The sequence below is a fragment of the Oncorhynchus gorbuscha genome, linkage group LG12, assembly GCF_021184085.1.
Source record: "Oncorhynchus gorbuscha isolate QuinsamMale2020 ecotype Even-year linkage group LG12, OgorEven_v1.0, whole genome shotgun sequence".
Taxonomy (NCBI): Eukaryota; Metazoa; Chordata; class Actinopteri; order Salmoniformes; family Salmonidae; genus Oncorhynchus; species Oncorhynchus gorbuscha.
In genome coordinates this window covers 16,636,567-16,654,762 of record NC_060184.1, presented here as the reverse complement: position 1 = coordinate 16,654,762, position 18,196 = coordinate 16,636,567, and the positions used below count along the sequence as shown (strand labels likewise).

General features: G+C 48.0%; 1 protein-coding gene across 1 annotated transcript; it reads right to left on the bottom strand.

The window, feature by feature from the left end:
- Window positions 1-1,089: 1,089 nt before the first annotated feature.
- Window positions 1,090-3,431, bottom strand: LOC123990604 (DNA-binding protein inhibitor ID-2-like). The gene is made up of 3 exons (XM_046291236.1): window positions 2,961-3,431; window positions 2,394-2,457; window positions 1,090-1,535 (listed from the first exon to the last, which is right to left on the bottom strand). Exons 1-2 carry the CDS (start codon window positions 3,351-3,353, stop codon window positions 2,413-2,415), a joined length of 438 nt encoding a protein of 145 aa, XP_046147192.1. The 5' UTR covers window positions 3,354-3,431; the 3' UTR covers window positions 1,090-1,535; window positions 2,394-2,412.
- Between the last annotated feature and the right edge of the window lie 14,765 nt (window positions 3,432-18,196).

The window sequence follows — 18,196 nt, the reverse complement described above, 5'->3', positions numbered from 1 at the left end:
AGGGACGTTGACACTAATATGTTGCAATTTAACAACAAATTGACAACGAGAAGTAATCTTCAGAAAAAGTTATTGATCGCTGCAGAATTCAGTTGCTGACTCTTCTCCATATGATACATGGGACTGTATGTATGCTGCTTTGTCATGAACAGTGGTTGTAAAGTTATTTGGTTTATTACATGTTGTCAGGGCCTGTCTCCTCCCGTAACGTAGCAGAGGCCCCATTTGTGAATCCGATGCCATTAAATGTACATTTGAATTAAACAAGATATAAAATGTACCCTTAATGGCATCCGATTCACAGATCTGGCTACAGTAAAGATTGGTGTTGCATGCCTACCTAATGAACTGTACATTGCATGCGTAAATGAGTTTGCAAATATCAGTGCAAATGTCAAAGAGTGCTCTCCTATGTGTTGCATGTGTCTTAACCCGTCAGATGATAACCATGTGGGAGAAGAACACGAGATATTCTATCTATGAAGGGAATGAAGTGAATGGTGCCGTCAGACATCATCTGACTGAAAAATAAAACCTGGATGTTGACCTTCCACAGTCTAGCCTCTTGTATGTTCTCACAGAGAAATGATACGTATGAACCACTAAGTATTCTCATACTTTCATATAGCAGTTCCTTCTTAACGTCGACCAGCAGGAGGCGTGCTCCCCCATGCAAAAATAGTATGTGCCGTAAATGTAATATTATGTGCCATTTGTCAGACGCTCTCATCCAAAGCGACTTAAGAGTCATGCGTGCATAAATAGTTTTACGTATGGTTGATCCCGAGAATCGAACCCACTATCCTAGAGTTGCAAGTGCCATGTGTTACCAACTGTGCTCCAGAGAACCACCAGTGTGACGAGATGGATCTGTGCACACCATCCTGGATAACTAGATAAGATTAGTAACTGCAATGCATTGAGCCTTGTGATATCGTCTTCCTAATTAATCTGACTCTATTCAGACACATTAAACAGCAAGATAAAGGGAAGTTGCACCATCCTTTGATGTAAGAGAAAGTACAGTGACAGTAATTTAAAAGATTGAAATGGGTCAGGTATTATAATGTAATATGGATATTAACATAATGTACAGTATAAGGAATATACTTTATTATTGTATAAAAGTGCAATTTACAACATTTCTTTGAAAGCCGCAGTACAATAAAATGCATCTTTATATTCTCTGCAACAAATCAGCTACTATACAGGCATGATTTTGTCTTAACATTTTATATACATCGACTGACCATTAGTCTGTCTGTAGTAATGTGCCACTTCCAAAAGAAAAGGCTATCTCCTCTTGTGGAAAGATATCTTGTTTCAATACTGTAATCTCAGTCAGTCTGTCGTTGTGTTCCCATCGTTGTTGAGGAATCATTCTTCAGTTGGAAGAAAAGAGATCAGCCAGGCCAGTAGATAAATAAAAAGTAAAAACAACACATATCTCCTTTTAGGAAGACAAATTAAAGTTAAATCAAGCGGAAATCCAGCCAGCCATTGGAGGGGAACATGAGGTCCTGTTTAAAACACACCTGTAAGAGATTGGGAAGAGAAAAGAGGGTCGTGTTTAAAGAGAAGCAAGGCTAAAGGACAGATGGGGGAACTGGACAGTCAGACTGGCGCCTGAGAGGAAGACACTTCTTTTTCTACTTTAACCAAACACTGAAATATTGGTGAGTGTTGTGTCTCATATGGCACCCTATTCCCTATGTAGTGCACTACTTTTAACCAGGGGGCTCTTAAGGCACTACATAGAGAATAGGGTGCTATTTGGGATTCAAACACTGAAATACTGGGCAATCCCTGAGCACCAGATGGAGGCGTCGACGGAGGAGTAAGCAACATCCTGTCAACCTCTAAGTACAACGTGGGAATGGATCTATACTATAGCTATAATGATGCTGGCTGGCGCCTGCTTTTCCTCTCTGCGAATGATCTACAGACCAGTAGTTTTCAGAACCCACAACCACTGACTGGAGTAGCCAGTCTGTCTTATGTAGCCAGAGACTCTTATTTCCTGATTGGTTATTCCATCTACAGTGATGTCATATCTTAGCCCAGTCAACAATATAACACTTCACATAGACAACCCTTTTCAAAGAGCAACTCATACCAAGTATCCATGACTTTATACACACAAAAAGGTGCTATCTAGAATCTAAAAAGGAGTATTTTGCCTGTCCCCATAGGAGAACCCTTTGAAGAACCCTTTTTGGTCCCGGGTAGAACCCTTTTGGGTTCTATCTTTCCACAGAGGTTTCTACGTGGAATCCAAAAGGGTTCTCCCATCGGGACAGTGTAGTTTGGACCCATTTGAGCGCAGCTTGTTTTTTTCCTAATGAATAAAATGACAATTTCAAATAGAAATGATGCAGTAAGGAAACACTTACCCAGTCAGTGAAGGAGAGTTTAGCTGTCATGAGTCTCTGTCCCTTTGGGGAAGTGGTCAGTTGACTGTAAAAACAGGTAAGACAACCACTGTTAAATATCACCATTTACAGAAAGAGGCTCCTGGCATTGCTGAGTGAGTACAGTTGCAGTGGTCTGGTCTCTATTGGGCTGATGCTCCATTCATTCACCACCAAGCTGTCATGTGTACAATAACCAACAGCGGTACATAGTCAAATGCAAAAGCTTTATGAGAAGTCAAATAGGCAGACTGCTTGGAAATAATGTTTTAAAAAATAGATCTATTCTAAAAGCCTTTAATTAAATTAAGCATATAAGCATATATATACAAATGTAAAAAAATCTTCATTTAAACATATATTAACAAGGCCACATTAAAACTGCACATGTCATAGGATTTAGGGGATCTATTAACATGTAGGAATTCCAATTGAACACGCTAGAATCTGTGTAGCCTACTATGGTTTCGTCTATTTATTTTTCTGAACCACTCCAAAACAGAAGTCCTCTAATTGGAAAAAAATAAAGCCATTTGATTCTATTTTTACCTGAAAGGTGATGAGGCTGATGTCTGAGTTGATGGTTGCTAGGGGATTCCTGGGTAATGTTGCCTGTCCCGGCCGCTGCTGCTGATGTTGGCAGCTGGAGAGGGACGAGCTTGAGTCCAGTGCAATCTGAAGGTCCAAGATATAGTCTATAACATGCTGCAATATCTCCATTTTACTGACGTTCCCGTTCTGTGGGAGGCTGGGCACGAGTTCCTTCAGCATTGTGTAGCAGTCGTTCATATTGTACAGCAGACTCAGAGGGTCATCCATCGGGCTCTTGCTCCGGGAGATGCCGAGGGTATGTTCCGACGAGTTGGAGATGTTGGTCCTCATAGACCGCTCCGGGCTTATTGCTTTCATGACGACAGTTGAGTGTGATAAGATATTATGCATGAAAGAAACCGGTATTTTAGGCCAGTCTTCGCCGTGTACAATCAGTCAGCACGCTGTCAATTGTTCTTATAAAGGCTCGTGAACGGGGCTTGTCGCACATCAGGGCGAAATGCACGTCAATTGGCTACCTAGAAGTGTCAATCACTATTCCAAGCAAGAGTATTGGTTTAAATGCGGTTGATCTTTTACGTCCCTCCCATATTTTCCGCATTCTTGAGCAAGTTATGTGAAGGCGCGCACTAAAGTGATGCTCTTCTCTGTTACCTGCGAGATGAGGTTGGCGGGCCATTGTGAAAATCTGTTTTGAAGTCATCCGAGTCTGTGTTTCTGATCTAAATGAAGGCACATCCATGTGATGAATGTAGTCTACCTCGTAATTACACAGATACATTTAAGTTTGATGTTTTACCATCTATTACATTTCCAAGTTCCAGCTATTGTTAGTCTATATTTTTTCCATAGAGCGAAATGTCAGGGTTTCGTGGCCACTAGCTCATCTGGAGTGAGTTTACTTCACAATGCTTTAAACTATGCTCAGTTTGTCAATTTCTTTCCCACTGTACCAAGATGAACCCAATCGGATGATGGCTTGGCACAACAGAGCTCAACACACACTGCAGTAGCTGTAGCGAGTTGCCTGCATCGCCGCAAGCTCCCACTTCTACCGACTCCCTGGCGCCAGCGCTGTGACGACATCCAATTCACAGCAGCCCTAGAAGCCAGTCGGCGCGGCGCCGCTCAGGCGGCTGCTATGACGACGGCAGCTGCAAGTCAGCGCGCGGGCTCTCAGCTGACCTAAGATGGAGCTCCTCCCGGTGCCTGCCCTGGAGTGTCCGGAGTCACACACCTGCACTGGTGGTTTGCTTTTCTCAACACAACAGATCTACTGTTTCATAACTGTATACTGTCTTATTTCACTAGCTGTCCTAGATTCCACTTTTCTTTTCCTCTTCTCATTTCAAAGTACCCTGCCACTAAATGATGGTGTCCCAAATGGCACCCTATTCCCTATATAGTGCACTAAAATATAGGGAATACGGTGACATGTGGGTTTAGTACACTATATATGGAATAGGGTGACATTTTGGATGCTACCAATGCTTCATTATGTATTTTCCATGGTCACTCTTGGAAAAGAGAATAGGGAATATGGTGACATTTGGATGGATGCAGCAGGTACCCACTTTCCCGCGGTTTCATATGGAGGATGCAAACAAACTACAAAAATAAGACATTGTCTCTTAAAAAGTTAGGGGGGAAATTACACACTGATGTTTTCATGATATTCAAACTTGGTAGGAAGAAGAGACCTGGAGCAGCTGTGAAAATATCATGTCTTTCCAGCACTCATACATAGAGTGAATGTGTTCATTTGAACCTTCTGAGTTAAGAACTACAGGCACATTTGATGGAAAGAAAGACAGAAGTATGTATTTACAGGGCTGTGACTGACTGCCAACGTAGATTTATCATATTAACTAAATGTCTCCCTTTCTGGTATTTTCCACCCTGCTCATCAATGTTGCACTTTATCCAACATGGTAGTATTACAGGGCTTATGTTCTATCCTATGATATTTATTCTGGACAGCATGCTTGTTGAAGCTGGGACAACATTTACCTTGCATTTCAGAGCAACTATTAATCTTCTATCATAGAATGAACTCTGGGACTCCCTTACTTTTAGATGAAAAGTTTTCCTGTCCACTCTTAGAAAAATGGGTTCCAAAATGGTTCTTCAGCTGACATCATAGGAGAATCAATCAATCAAATGTATTTATAAAGCCCTTTTTGGAAACCATTTTTCTAAGAGTGGACAGGAAAACTGCAAGCAATGCAGATGTAGAAGCATGGTGGTTGGGAAAAACTCACTAAAACCCTTTTTGGTTCCAGGTAAAACCCCTTTTTGGTTCCAGGTAGAACCATTTTGGGTTCAATGTAGAACCCTCTGTGGAAAGGAAGCAAAATACTTCTACCTGAAACCAACAAGGGTTCGTCAAAGTGTTCTTCTATGGAGACAGCAGAAGAACCCTTTTAGGTTCTAGATAGCAGCTTTATTTATAAGAGTGTAGAGCAATCGTTAGTTATCTAGGTTTGATTTCCACTGATATATCTCCCAGTTTCTCAATTGTTTGTACGTGTCATATTTGTTGACATGTTTGTTGTCATACAGTATATTTGCTCTGTGGGAAGAATAGCAGCATCCCACATTCAAACCATTTATGTGCTGAAGAAAAGAAGGCACTTTAGTTTGGTGTTCCCCGTGGGTCTCGTTCTACCTCTGTCTTCTGAACGACTCCTATGGAAATGGGTGCTGGCAGGCCTCTGTAATGGATCTGGATGCATCCCAAATGGCACCCTATTCCCTCAATAGTGCACTACCTTTAACCAGATGTTTGTGGAATGTTAAGTTGTCTATTGTATATGTTGAATGTGTTTATGCATATTTGTGTATTGTCTAAAAACCTAAATAAAAGTACTGAGAATGAGGATACAAATGGCCCCTTACCAAATGGCACTCTATTCCCAATAGGACACTATAGGATTCAAAATACAGAAATCATCCCCGTATGTTGCATTTTTCATCATATGAACAAATACCAACAGATTGTTTTTGGGTGAGGTTTCTTTTAACATTCCACAAACACAGATCCGCTGAGGTAGACATGACTTTGACTGGGCCTTAATTCCCAAACTTCAACATACAGTAGAGAACACCTACTCAGACGTACATCCATTTCAACAAACATTAATGTAATGGGGTGTGATTCTGGTGGCAGGGAAGTTAGACGCAGGAGAGCAGAACTTGATAATAGCCGGAGCAGTTTAATAGTAAAACCAATGGCATAAGAAATACAAAGTATGGGCACAATAACCCGACGTGCACCAGTCAAACAAAATGTGCACAAGCACTTACAATAAACAATTCCACACAACGACATGGGGGGAACAAAGGGTTAAATACACAACACATGAGGGAAATGAGAACCAGGTGTGTGGGGAAATGAGACAAAACAAATGGAAAATTAAAAATGGATTGGCGATGGCTAGAAGACCGGAGACGTCAACCGCCCGAGCAAGGAGAGGCATCGACTTCGGTAGAAGTCGTGACAATTAATGACATCAAACTTGCTCAGACCCACATGCTCCCACCATATTCATACCCATCCTGTTTGTCTCACAATAACATCCCTTCTCATTTCTCATCTTTTGGAAATTTACAGTGCTTGTAACACATTATGCCACATGTCTTGAAATATACAGATAGACGGATTATAAGTAAAAGTACATTGTTAAACTTCTGCCAGACAGCTTTCTAACGCCGGACATAACTTTTGGACTTTATAGCACTCCCAGAAGGCATGGATCATTGAGTCGTTGTTAGTTTTACACTTATGACATGACTGCCGTTGTGCTTTACCTTAGTGGGCTAAAAGTCTTTGACCAGGTCAAAAGTAGTGCACTACATAGGGAATAGGGTGCCATTTTGGATGCACACCCATTTTGGACGCACACAATCTGACATATTTTCCTCTGGATTACAGTAATTTCATTTTGTATAATGTTTCTGCAATCAGTGCTTTCGTTCGTAGTTCTCAGTTCTGTTTCTGTCAGTTCAATACGATCACACAATCATGTCATGATTTCTCCTGGGGAACCACTTTTACATGAGGTCTTATTGCTCACAGTGCTGCCTCTCTCTCTCTTCGATACAAAGGGCTTTATTGGCATGGGAAACATATGTTTACATTGCCAGAGCTAGTGAAATAGATAAGCAAAAGCCTCTCTCTCTCTCAATTCAAAGGGCTTTATTGGCATGGGGAACATATGTTCACATCGTCAAAGCAGATATCTAGAGAATCACACTACTCTTCCTTCCTCTTATTCTTCCTTCTTTACCTCATCATTCTCTCTCTGTCTGTCTCTGTGTTGAGGATAGGAGATGCCTCACGCAGAACTTCATAGGATAGGTGTTATTTGCTCTGCTGTCTCAAGGCCATGCTGCTGAAATGTCAAAGGGGGAGATGGAAGAGAATACCTGCATAAAACGTTAGCCTTTTTCTTTTTGGCCTGGACTTCCTCTCGCATGGCCTCTGAGCTCTGGATGGCAAATGAGTCCCATTCCCTATTTAGAGCACTACTTTTGACCAGGGCCCTGCCATTTGGGACGTATATGATATGTGTGTGATGAGCTACAGGCCCCATTTGCTCACATAGTCCTGGTGGAAATACACACCCTCGTGTCAGAGATGGGTCACTAACCTCGCTGTGTACAGAGAAGATTATTATTGGGAAGGAAAGTGGTGGGGGTGGAGCATCTCGGAAGGAAGGTGGTAACAGAAATCTATCCAATTACTATTGAATGTTTTCTGTTGTTGTGGTGGTTTAACTCCTCTTTGTTTCTCTCTAACTCAACCCCTGATCAGACCTGGGTTTGACCTTCATAGAGTGTGAACTCATACTTGTAGCTTGAAGTGTTGTACATAGAGCCATCCAACTGATACCTTTTGGGTGGCTCAAACCATTGGAACGTTGTCAAGGAGGGCGGTCACGTGTGTTAGCATAGCAGAGGTCCCGAGTTCCAGCCAGGTATGAGCCAAATCAAGGGGAAGTGGTACTCAATAAGCAAAAATCTAATCAAATTGTATTTGTCACATGCGCCGAATTCAACCTTACCATGAAATGCTTACAAGCCCTTAACCAACAATGCAGTTCAAGAAATAGAGTAAAGTAAATATTTACTAAATAAACTAAAGTACAAGCATTTCGCTACAGGTTAGTCGAGGTAATATTTACATGTAGGTAGGGATAAAGTGACTATGTGTCCCATTGTATAAGGATCGGAGACAGGCGCAGGAATACTTCATGGGGGGGGTTCAATTGCTCCTCCCAAAAATACAACATGTCATGAAAAAGGCATGGGGACGAAGCCCAAAACACACGTATATAAAATACACAGGGATGTAACCCAAACAAAGAGCGAGGAGTAAAACCTCTAATAAATAACGGGACGAGGCCCGAAATAACAAGTGCACAATACATGTAGCACGAAAGCCGAAACAACATTGCACAGGTGCTCATAAGTTCAACGGACATGGGAACAATAATCGACCAAGACAATGGTGAACATATATACAATTACTAATCAGGGGGAATGGGAACCAGGTGTGCGTAATGAAACAGTTTAGTGACGCCTAGATTCCAGTGACATAGACCTCCAGAATGAGCAGCAGTACCACGTGGATCCGTGACAGTACCCCCCCCCCCCGACACTCTACACCAGCTGTGGAACGACACCGGCCTTGGGGATGACCACAGGGAATCAGTGTGGGTCAGTTGCAGCGGCCGAAGTTGCTCGTCAGACGGAAGGGCCATTCCCTCTGTCTCCATTTATGGTCAGTTATACTGTCACGTTGTATAAATGATTGGAGACAGGCGCAGGAATACTTAACAGGGGTTTGAATACTCCACCCAAAAATACAACATGACATGAAAAGGCACGGGGACGAAGCCCAAAACAAACATGTTTACAAAAACACAGGGATGTAACCCAAACAAAAGAGTTGAGGTTAAACCTCTAATAGATACAAGGAACCTGTAATAACAAGTGTACAACAATACACAGGACGAGACCCGTAATAACAAGTGTACAACAATACACAGGACGAGACCCGTAATAACAAGTGTACAACAATACACAGGACGAGACCCGTAATAACAAGTGTACAACAATACACAGGACAAGACCCGTAATAACAAGTGTACAACAATACACAGGACGAGACCCGTAATAACAAGTGTACAACAATACACAGGACGAGACCCGTAATAACAAGTGTACAACAATACACAGGACGAGACCCGTAATAACAAGTGTACAACAATACACAGGACGAGACCCGTAATAACAAGTGCACAACAATACACAGGACGAGACCCGTAATAACAAGTGTACAACAATACACAGGACGAGACCCGTAATAACAAGTGTACAACAATACACAGGACGAGACCCGTAATAACAAGTGCACAACAATACACAGGACGAGACCCGTAATAACAAGTGCACAACAATACACAGGAGACCCGTAATAACAAGTGCACAACAATACACAGGACCCGTAATAACAAGTGCACAACAATACACAGGACGAGACCCGTAATAACAAGTGTACAACAATACACAGGACGAGACCCGTAATAACAAGTGTACAACAATACACAGGACGAGACCCGTAATAACAAGTGTACAACAATACACAGGACGAGACCCGTAATAACAAGTGTACAACAATACACAGGACGAGACCCGTAATAACAAGTGTACAACAATACACAGGACGAGACCCGTAATAACAAGTGTACAACAATACACAGGACGAGACCCGTAATAACAAGTGCACAACAATACACAGGACGAGACCCGTAATAACAAGTGTACAGTAAGTGTAGGTACTCACAAGACCAACGGACATGAGAACAATAACCGACCAAAACAATGGTGAACAGAGGGCACATATATACAATTACTAATCAGGGGGAATGGGAACCAGGTGTGCGTAACGATCCAGTTAAGTGACTCCTAGAGGCCGGTGACATAGACCTCCGGAACTGGTGCACGGAATGAGCAGCAGTACCGAGGGGATCTGTGACACTATGCATAGATAATAAACAGCGAGTAGCAGCAGCGTAAAAACAAATGGGGGGTCAATGTAAATATGTAAAAGCAATCAACGTGACGTCCATAACATATGCAGACACATACTCACACACATTTGCATTTAAGGAAGTACAAGTCCGGAAGGCACGGCAGGCTAATTAGAGTGGATTCCAAGCCTATCTCAAATCAGACCATTAAGCGATGTGACACTACATTCAACAGAGCCATAGCTTGCATCCCAAATGCCACCTTATTCCCTATTTAGTACACTACTTTTAACCAGAGCCATGGGGGCTCTGCTAGAGAATAGTGCCCTATACAGGGAATAGGTTGCCATTTGGGACACAGATTTACAGTCAGCCGAGAGAGGAAAACAGATATCTAGAGAATCACACTACTCTTCCTTCCTCTTATTCTTCCTTCTTTACCTCGTCATTCATTCCCCTCTTTCCTGTCCTCTATGGTGGGGGCCAGGCTATGGGACCAGGCCAGGTGAGAAGTGTCTTTGCATGGGTCAGTGAGCACCGTGCTAGGGGAGAGACCCACAGGGAGAACACCTGCCTGGTGCTGCCCATCTCTCTCTCTCTCTCTCTCTCTCTCTACCCCTCCTCTCCTCCCCACTCCCCTCCTCATTTTCTCTCTCTCTCTTTCTGTCTCTTTCTGTCTCTCTCTCTCTACCCCTCCTCTCCTCCCCACTCCCCTCCTCATTTTCTCTCTCTCTCTTTCTGTCTCTCTGTCTCTCTCTCTGTCTCTCTCTCTCTCTCTCTCTCTCTCTCTCTCTCTCTCTCTCTCTCCCTCCCCCCCCCTCCTCCTCCACTCCCCCGCCCGCTCCACTTGCTTCAGCTGCTAACACAGCCAGGCGCCAGGCGGACATCTGCCCACCTCTGGGTAATGGAGCTGTCACTAATGTAGTCCGTTTACGCCCTGCTCTCATTTATGTCTCTCTCTCCTCCTCTCTTCCCCTCACACTTCACTCCCTCCTTCCATCCCTCTGAGCACTGAACTGTATAACTGCTGAAATTATGTCAAACTTTTCTCACCCTCCTCTCACTCCCCCTGTGACTGCCCCTATGTGACACAAATTAAGATGGTTCTAACTTAGGCACTGTGAGCACCTTGAGATATTCTGCAAGAATCTCAAATGCATACTCCTCACGTCATCTCTCCTCTCCTCCATTTCAAAACCAATTGGAGGAGAAGGTTAGAGGGGAGGGACATCTGGCTTTCTCATCCAATGGGTTTTGAGAAGGAGGCGAGTAGTGAGGAGAGAGGATGTAAGGAGTACGCAATTGAGATTCTCCCCACCTTCAGTTTTATGTTATGTTTTATGTTACGTTACTATTTTAAAAATTCAATACTGATGATAAACAAAGACTTTCAATGAATGACAGCCAGGGTGAATCCATGTGCACTGTAAAGGGATTAGGGTGCCTTTTGGGACGTACCTGGGTCAGCGGCAGGCCAGAGACTGGGCTCCTCCACCCAGGAAGACTGGGGGTACTCATCCTCTCCTCTGGTTCTCCTCTCTTGTGCTCCTGCATCTGCACTGCTTGCTCTTTGGTGTTTTAGATCTTAAGATTAAGATCTTACATATGTAGTATGTACAAATAGTATGTATCCACTTATAGCTGGACAAAGCTGCACATCATGACGTGAGATGTGACAATATTAAAGCTGTGGCCCTGTGAGTATGACTACTAATCAATGATCCTGTGAGAGGCATTGATTAGACTGGAAGGCTCTTCAGAGGGACAACAGCCTCTCCGTCCCACCAAGGCCATGGCAGCCATTGTCATGCACTCCGCATCCTCACATATAGGCCTGGGAGGCATTGTCATGCACTCCGCATCCTCACATATAGGCCTGGGAGGCATTGTCATGCACTCCGCATCCTCACATATAGGCCTGGGAGGCATTGAACCGGTTGTGTGTCACGCCTTGGTCATTGTATTTTGTGTTTTTGGTATATGTTTGGGTAGGCCAGGGTGTGACATGGGTTTATATGTTGTGTTTCGTATTGGGGTTTGTATTAATTGGGATTGTGTATGATTAGGGGTGTGTCTAGTTAGGCTTGGCTGCCTGAGGCGATTCTCAATTGGAGTCAGGTGATTCTCGTTGTCTCGGATTGGGAACCGTATTTAGGTAGCCTGAGTTCGAGTTGTATTTCGTGGGTGTTTGTTCCTTCTCTGTGTAGTGTTCACCAGATAGGCTGTAATAGGTTTCACGTTCCGTTTGTTGTTTTTGTATTTATCAGTTATTTCATGTACTGCGATACTTTCATTAAAGTCATGAGTAACCTACACGCTGCATTTCGGTCTGACTCTCTTCTTACAACAGACAAACATCATTACAGAAACACCCACCACTCACAGACCGAGCAGCGTGTGAACTGGCAGGAGCTAAAGGAGGACGTTATGGATGGTAGAGGCATGGATTATATGACGTGGGAAGAAATTGACAGGTGGGCGGCCGACCCAGAGCGAGTGCGGGAGCCCGCCTGGAATTCGCTTCAGCAATGCGAAGAGGGCTATAGACGAATGGAGTCGAAAAGGAAAGCACGGTGGCGCAGAGCGAAAACCGAAAGTAACGGGGGAGAGCACAGAGAGAGAGTGGAGTCAGGAGTCAGACCTGAGCCTACTCTCCCTGTTAATCGTGAAGAGCAGTTGCAGTGGGAGAGGCTGCACCACTTGGAGATTTGAACATGGGAGGAGGAATTAGACGGAAAAGGACCCTGGGCACAGCCGGGAGAATATCGCTGTCCCAAGGAGGAAATAGAAGCAGCTAAAGCAGAGAGGCGCAGGTATGAGGAGGCAGCACGGCGAGCGGTTGGAAAAACAGCCCCAAAAAAATATTGGGGGTGGGGGGGGGGCTAGAAGGGAGAATAGTTATGCCAGGTAGGAGACCTGCGCATACTCCCTGTGCTCACCGTTGGGCTAGAGAGACCGGGCAGGCACCGTGTTATGCTATGGAGCGCACGGTGTTTCCAGTGCGGGTGCAGAGCCAGGTGCGGCACATACCAGCCCTTCCTATTGGCCGGGCTAGAGTGGGCATCGAGCCAGGTAAGCTTGGGCAGGCTCGGTGCTCAAGAGCTCCAGTGCGCCTGCACGGTCCGGTCTATCCAGAGCCACCTCTACACACCAGTCCTCCGGTAGCAGCTCCCCGCACCAGGCTTCCTGTGCATGTCCTCGAGCCAGTACCACCAGTTCCAGCACCCAGAGCGAGTGCGGGAGCCCGCCTGGAATTCGCTTCAGCAATGCGAAGAGGGCTATAGACGAATGGAGTCGAAAAGGAAAGCACGGTGGCGCAGAGCGAAAACCGAAAGTAACGGGGGAGAGCACAGAGAGAGAGTGGAGTCAGGAGTCAGACCTGAGCCTACTCTCCCTGTTAATCGTGAAGAGCAGTTGCAGTGGGAGAGGCTGCACCACTTGGAGATTTGAACATGGGAGGAGGAATTAGACGGAAAAGGACCCTGGGCACAGCCGGGAGAATATCGCTGTCCCAAGGAGGAAATAGAAGCAGCTAAAGCAGAGAGGCGCAGGTATGAGGAGGCAGCACGGCGACGCGGTTGGAAAAACAGCCCCAAAAAATATTGGGGGTGGGGGGCTAGAAGGGAGAATAGTTATGCCAGGTAGGAGACCTGCGCATACTCCCTGTGCTCACCGTTGGGCTAGAGAGACCGGGCAGGCACCGTGTTATGCTATGGAGCGCACGGTGTTTCCAGTGCGGGTGCAGAGCCAGGTGCGGCACATACCAGCCCTTCCTATTGGCCGGGCTAGAGTGGGCATCGAGCCAGGTAAGCTTGGGCAGGCTCGGTGCTCAAGAGCTCCAGTGCGCCTGCACGGTCCGGTCTATCCAGAGCCACCTCTACACACCAGTCCTCCGGTAGCAGCTCCCCGCACCAGGCTTCCTGTGCATGTCCTCGAGCCAGTACCACCAGTTCCAGCACCACGCACCAGGCCTCCAGTGCGCCTCGCCTGTTCAGCGCAGCCAGCGCTTTTCTCCTCTCCTGCGCTGTTGGAGTCTCCCGCCTGTTTAGAACAGCCAGAGCCTTCCTCCTCTCCTGCGCTGCCGGAGTCTCTAGTCTGCCCAGCGCCGCCAGTGCTCCCAGTCGGCCCAGCGCGGCCAGTGCTCCCAGTCGGCCCAGCGCGGCCAGTGCTCCCAGTCTGCCCAGCGCCGCCAGTGCTTCCAGTCTGCCCAGCTCCGCCAGTGCTCCCAGTCTGCCCAGCATGGCCAGTGCTCCCAGTTTGCCCAGCGCGGCCAGTGCTCCCAGTCTGCCCAGCGCGGCCAGTGCTCCCAGTCTGCCCAGCGCGGCCAGTGCTCCCAGTCTGCCCAGCGCCGCCAGTGCTCCCAGTCTGCCCAGCGCCGCCAGTGCTCCCAGTCTGCCCAGTGCTCCCAGTCTGCCCAGCGCCGCCAGTGCTCCCAGTCTGCCCAGTGCTCCCAGTCTGCCCAACGCCGCCAGTCTGCCCAGCGCCGCCAGCGCCGCCAGTCTGCCCAGTGCCACCAGTCTGCCCAGCGCCACCTGTCTGCCCTGCGCCGCCAGTCGGTCCAGCGTCGCCAGTCTGCCTGGATCCCGCCAGAAGTGCCAGTCTGCCAAGATCTTCTAGATCGGCCAGACAACCTGAATCATCCAGTTCCACCAGCCAGCCAGGATTTACCGGAGCCTACTACCTGCCTGAGCTTCCTCTCAGTACTGAGCTTCCTCTCAGTACTGTGCTTTCTCTCATTTCTGGGCTTCCTCTCAGTACCTGGCTTCCCCTCAGTACCGGGCTTCCCCTCAGTACCAGGCTGCTTCTGTCCCGAGCTGCCCCTCAGTCCCGGGCTGCCCCTCTGGCCCGGGCTGCCCTTCTGTCCTGAGATGCCCCTCTGTCCCGAGCTGCCCCTCTGTCCCGAGCTGCCCCTCTGTCCCGAGCTGCCACTCTGTCCCGAGCTGCCCCTCAGTTATGTGGGGATCTGGGTGAGGACTATTAGGCCATGGTCGGCGGAGAAGGTGGATGATTCCAGGACGCTAAGGGGAGGAACTAGGACATTAATGGAGTGGGGTCCACGTCCCGAGCCAGAACCGCCACCATGGACAGACGCCCACCCGGACCCTCCCTATGCTCTTGAGGTGCGTCCGGGAGTCCGCACCTTAGGGGGGGGGGTTCTGTCACGCCTTGGTCATTATATTTTGTGTTTTTGGTATATGTTTGGGTATGCCAGGGTGTGACATGGGTTTATATGTTGTGTTTCGTATTGGGGTTTGTATTAATTGGGATTGTGTATGATTAGGGGTGTGTCTAGTTAGGCTTGGCTGCCTGAGGCGATTCTCAATTGGAGTCAGGTGATTCTCGTTGTCTCGGATTGGGAACCGTATTTAGGTAGCCTGAGTTCGCGTTGTATTTTGTGGGTGTTTGTTCCTGTCTCTGTGTAGTGTTCACCAGATAGGCTGTAATAGGTTTCACGTTCACGTACCGCTATACTTTCATTAAAGTCATGAGTAACCTACACGCTGCATTTTGGTCTGACTCTCTTCTTACAACAGACCAACGTCGTTACATTGTGGTTGTTTTTCTCATTAAAGTGTCATATTATTATTGTTATTATGAACAATAACAACTACGTGGATCATCCGCGTATGTATTCATATGAAAATGAGTTTGTGGAATGAATGAAGTGTTGAGTTAACTATTGTGGAGATGGACGATGGGTTCTGGGTATGGTTTATCGTACAACACAGTAACAACCTTTAAGATGACTGTATATGTCTGGTAAGATAAAGTAACACACAAGAGAAAGGAATGCATTTCTGCAAAATGACAGGTCTCTAGCTGCCCTCGCTCATTAACCTTCATATCTTTGGAAATTATGAGAGTCTGATTATAATGATACATTACAGGTGGAGGACTGCTAGCTGCATGCAGACCGCTTTCTCTGTATGTGTTTTATGAGAGGTTTTATATAAGCAGATGGAGACCGGGAGATGAGTGGAGAAGGAGAGGAGAGTGGAGAAGGAGTGGAGAGAGGAGCGGAGAGAAGAGTGGAGAAGGAGTGGAGAAGGAGTGGAGAGAGGAGCGGAGAGAAGAGTGGAGAAGGAGTGGAGAGAGGAACGGAGAAGGAGCAGAGAGAAGAGCGGAGAGAGGAGCAGGGAGAGGAGCGGAGAGAGGAGCGGAGAAAGGAGCAGGGAGAGGAGTGGAGAGAGGAGCAGGAAGAGGAGCGGAGAGAGGAGCAGGGAGAGGAGCGGAGAGAGGAGCAGGGAAAGGAGCGGATAGAGGAGCAGGGAGAGGAGCAGAGAGAGGAGCGAGCAGAGAGAGGAGCGGAGAGAGGAGCGGAGAAAGGAGCAGGGAGAGGAGCGGAGAGAGGAGCAGGGAGAGGAGCGGAGAGAGGAGCAGGGAGAGGAGCGGAGAGAGGAGCAGGGAGAGGAGCGGAGAAGGAGAGGAGAGTGGAGAAGGAGTGGAGAGAGGAGCGGAGAGAAGAATGGAGAAGGAGTGGAGAGAGGAGCGGAGAGAAGAGTGGAGAAGGAGTGGAGAGAGGAACGGAGAAGGAGCAGAGAGAAGAGCGGAGAGAGGAGCAGGGAGAGGAGCGGAGAGAGGAGCAGGGAGAGGAGCGGAGAGAGGAGCAGAGAGAGGAGCGGAGAGAGGAGCAGGGAGAGGAGCGGAGAGAGGAGCAGGGAGAGGAGCGGAGAGAGGAGCAGGGAGAAGAGCGGAGAAAGGAGCATAGATAGGAGCAGAGAGAGGAGCAGGGAGAGGAGCGGAGAAAGGAGCAGGGAGAGGAGCGGAGAAAGGAGCAGAGAGAGGAGCAAAGAGAGGAGCAGGGAGAGGAGCGGAGAGAGGAGCAGGGAGAGGAGCGGAGAAAGGAGCAGAGAGAGGAGCAAAGAGAGGAGCAGGGAGAGGATCGGAGAGAGGAGCAGGGAGAGGAGCGGAGAGAGGAGCAGGGAGAGGAGCGGAGAGAGGAGCAGGGAGAGGAGCGGAGAAAGGAGCAGAGAGAGGAGCGGAGAGAGGAGCAGGGAGAGGAGCGGAGAGAGGAGCAGGGAGAGGAGCGGAGAGAGGAGCAGGGAGAAGAGCGGAGAAAGGAGCAGAGAGAGGAGCAGAGAGAGGAGCAGGGAGAGGAGCGGAGAGAGGAGCAGGGAGAGGAGCGGAGAGAGGAGCAAGGAGGAGCGGAGAGAGGAGTGAGGAGAAGCAGAGAGAGGAGCGAGGAGGAGCGGAAAGAGGAGCGAGGAGAAGCAGAGAGAGGAGCGAGGAGAAGCAGAGAGAGGAGCGAGGAGAAGCAGAGAGAGGAGCGAGGAGAAGCAGAGAGAGGAGCGAGGAGGAGCGGAGAGAGGAGCGAGGAGGAGCGGAGAGAGGAGCGAGGAGGAGCAGAGAGAGGAGCGAGGAGGAGCAGAGAGAGGAGCGAGGAGGAGCGGAGAGAGGAGCGAGGAGGAGCGGAGAGAGGAGCAGAGAGAGGAGCGAGGAGAAGCAGAGAGAGGAGCGAGGAGGAGCGAGGAGAAGCAGAGAGAGGAGCGAGGAGGAGCGGAGAGAGGAGCGAGGAGAAGCAGAGAGAGGAGCGAGGAGGAGCGGAGAGAGGAGTGAGGAGGAGCGAGGAGAAGCAGAGAGAGGAGCGAGGAGGAGCGGAGAGAGGAGTGAGGAGGAGCGAGAGAAGCAGAGAGAGGAGAGAGGAGGAGCGGAGAGAGGAGTGAGGAGAAGCAGAGAGAGGAGCGAGGAGAAGCAGAGAGAGGAGCGAGGAGGAGCGGAGAGAGGAGTGAGGAGAAGCAGAGAGAGGAGCGAGGAGGAGCAGAGAGAGGAGCGAGGAGAAGCAGAGAGAGGAGCGAGGAGGAGCGGAGAGAGGAGTGAGGAGAAGCAGAGAGAGGAGTGAGGAGAAGCAGAGAGAGGAGCGAGGAGAAGCAGAGAGAGGAGCGAGGAGGAGCAGAGAGAGGAGCGAGGAGGAGCGGAGAGAGGAGCGAGGAGGAGCGGAGAGAGGAGCAGAGAGAGGAGCGAGGATAAGCAGAGAGAGGAGCGAGGAGGAGCGGAGAGAGGAGCGAGGAGAAGCAGAGAGAGGAGCGAGGAGGAGCGGAGAGAGGAGTGAGGAGGAGTGAGGAGAAGCAGAGAGAGGAGCGGAGAGAGGAATGAGGAGAAGCAGAGAGAGGAGCGAGGAGGAGCAGAGAGAGGAGCGAGGAGGAGCGGAGAGAGGAGTGAGGATCTTGTAAAAAGATGCACTGGTAATAAAAATAT